The sequence below is a fragment of the Trachymyrmex septentrionalis genome, unplaced genomic scaffold (genome assembly GCF_001594115.1).
Source record: "Trachymyrmex septentrionalis isolate Tsep2-gDNA-1 unplaced genomic scaffold, Tsep1.0 scaffold8, whole genome shotgun sequence".
Taxonomy (NCBI): Eukaryota; Metazoa; Arthropoda; class Insecta; order Hymenoptera; family Formicidae; genus Trachymyrmex; species Trachymyrmex septentrionalis.
The window spans coordinates 1,288,868-1,290,937 of record NW_017305987.1 but is presented as its reverse complement, the minus strand read 5'-3'; the positions used below and the strand labels follow the sequence as shown (position 1 = coordinate 1,290,937).

The 2,070-nt window shown below is 34.9% G+C and overlaps 1 protein-coding gene across 11 annotated transcripts in view; it reads right to left on the bottom strand.

The window, feature by feature from the left end:
• Nucleotides 1-2,070, bottom strand: part of LOC108754489 (sex determination protein fruitless) — a 67,888-nt gene that overhangs the window by 53,058 nt on the left and 12,760 nt on the right. For 10 of the 11 annotated variants that reach the window (XM_018496814.1, XM_018496810.1, XM_018496811.1 and 7 more), the window contains one exon: nucleotides 1,797-1,976. The exons of the other annotated variant lie outside the window; for it this stretch is intronic. In XM_018496814.1, coding sequence (XP_018352316.1) covers nucleotides 1,797-1,976 — 180 coding nt within the window. The remainder of the gene's footprint in view (nucleotides 1-1,796; nucleotides 1,977-2,070) is intronic. 11 annotated transcript variants of the gene reach the window in all.

The following is a 2,070-nucleotide window of genomic DNA, read 5'->3' as shown; positions in this document are numbered from 1 at the left end:
AAATATTGTAAGTTTGCTTAAATTTTGTCGCGATTTAGTCCTGCTTAAGGCAGGAATTTTTCAAAATTGTTACGTATTTCGTACAAATGAATATTTGTAAACGATAAGTCTTACCGGTATTAAATGAGCGCGAAATTAATGACAAGTTAACAGATCCAGATAGGATGCAATGAAAGGTATCAAGGCTAGCATGTTTTTGTCGTATAAGTATAATGTTTTCTTTCCTCGTTTTCTTTTGCTACGCACAGCTTATGTGCTTTACATTTATCATGATGGTTCACGATCTCTAGTCTAAAATTGCCATTTCCCGCAGCAAATGAAGTACGAATTTCTGGTATAGATTCGCTCCACTTTCTACAGTATTTGCAAAACATAAGGTTCGATCGCTCATCATACTGCAACCAGGAATACATGCCTAACCATCCTGGTTTAAATTTACCAGCCTTTCTATTATGTGGAGTAGTACGTTGCAAGTTTGCGCACTGAATTATCGGCTGAATTACAGACAATCCTGGTTCCTGATTTATTTGTAACGATCTATCACTTTCAAGTCTCTTAGCAACTGGATATTCGGGTAACGACTCGTATGACTGGGTTTGATCAATGCTATTGCTTTTATACGAATGGTGTGTGTTCATAGATATGGCTTGACTTAGCGGATTATGCGAATTTCCGGGGAATTCAGACGCAATTCCCGACATATCGATATAGAGAGAACCTCCAGCCATGATGGCACTTTCGCGAGAAACCTGCACCCCAGCGGAATCTGGACGATTTGAAGTCATGTTCTGTACATCCATAGTTTCGTCACTCTTCCCATCTCTTTGAACCTCCCACTCCATTTTAGTCTGTCAACAGAGAAGGAAAGGATATGTGCTTAATCAACACATCTCGACCAATTTTTTTTTTTTAGCAGAAAAAGCCAATTCTGTAATCTCTAATTAGAAAATCCCTTCCTTCCCATGTTTGTTTCGACTATAGGACGACGGTAGGTAATCGTCATCAATTGTGGGAACAGTAACGAAACTCCGTTATAGGGACAATTATCTTCACGATATATCACGAGAACTTTGCACTTCATTCACGATTGTGCAAAGTGTTTTAAGCGAGAAGAAGCATATAGCATCTTCGGAAAAAATGCGGATATAAAATAAAAATATCTTAATGGACACACAGAATCTAAGTTACATGCTGTAATAATAATAGGATAATAATAATACTTTGTTACGCGAACACTTCACACCACAAAAATGTTCAAACAATTTATACGTGCATTCTTTTAACATTTAAGTATTCTCAAAGAAATATCTTACAGAAATAATGTATTAACTAGTAATGCATAATTACATAATTAAAAATTATATGTCTAGAGATAAATGTAATAAGATAAGACACAATAAAATTTCTCAAGCTTTTTTGTAGTGCATGTGACTTTAGATAAAGAAACCAAGAACATAAACAATCTTATCATTATTATCTTTTATGCAATCACGATAAATACATCAAAAAATAATTTTCTTCAACTGCATCGATAATACTTTCAAATAAATTGAAGTACTTATAATCAACTCTTTACCAGCAAGGAAGATTATATACACATATATTTTATTGCATGTAACAACATAGATCGTGCAAAGTTAACAAAAAATTTGAACAAAGTTAGTATTCTACATTACTAAACGAGTGAATGCAACAAGAAAAAGCGAAGCGAATACATATGTGCAGGGCAGAGATAGAAAAAAAATGATTAATCAAAAACTAAAATATGAAATACATAAATGTCGAAAATTACTTACGGGGAGGGAAATATTGTCATGGAAGTCGGGCAAGTGGTGATCCACCTCTTGTTTAATAGGAGCCTGCGGTTGTGAAGCAGGGGACATGGGTCGACCACCATCTTCCATCTCAACTCCCAGGGCATTATTTAACTTTGGAATCACAGGAGGACTTGATTTGTAACTACACTGCGAGGATGTCTGAAAATAATCGATCAAAAAAAATTTTCTTCATCTTTCTCTGAATGCTGTACCTCGATATTATTAATAATTGTAAGATTTGAGGTTAAGAACT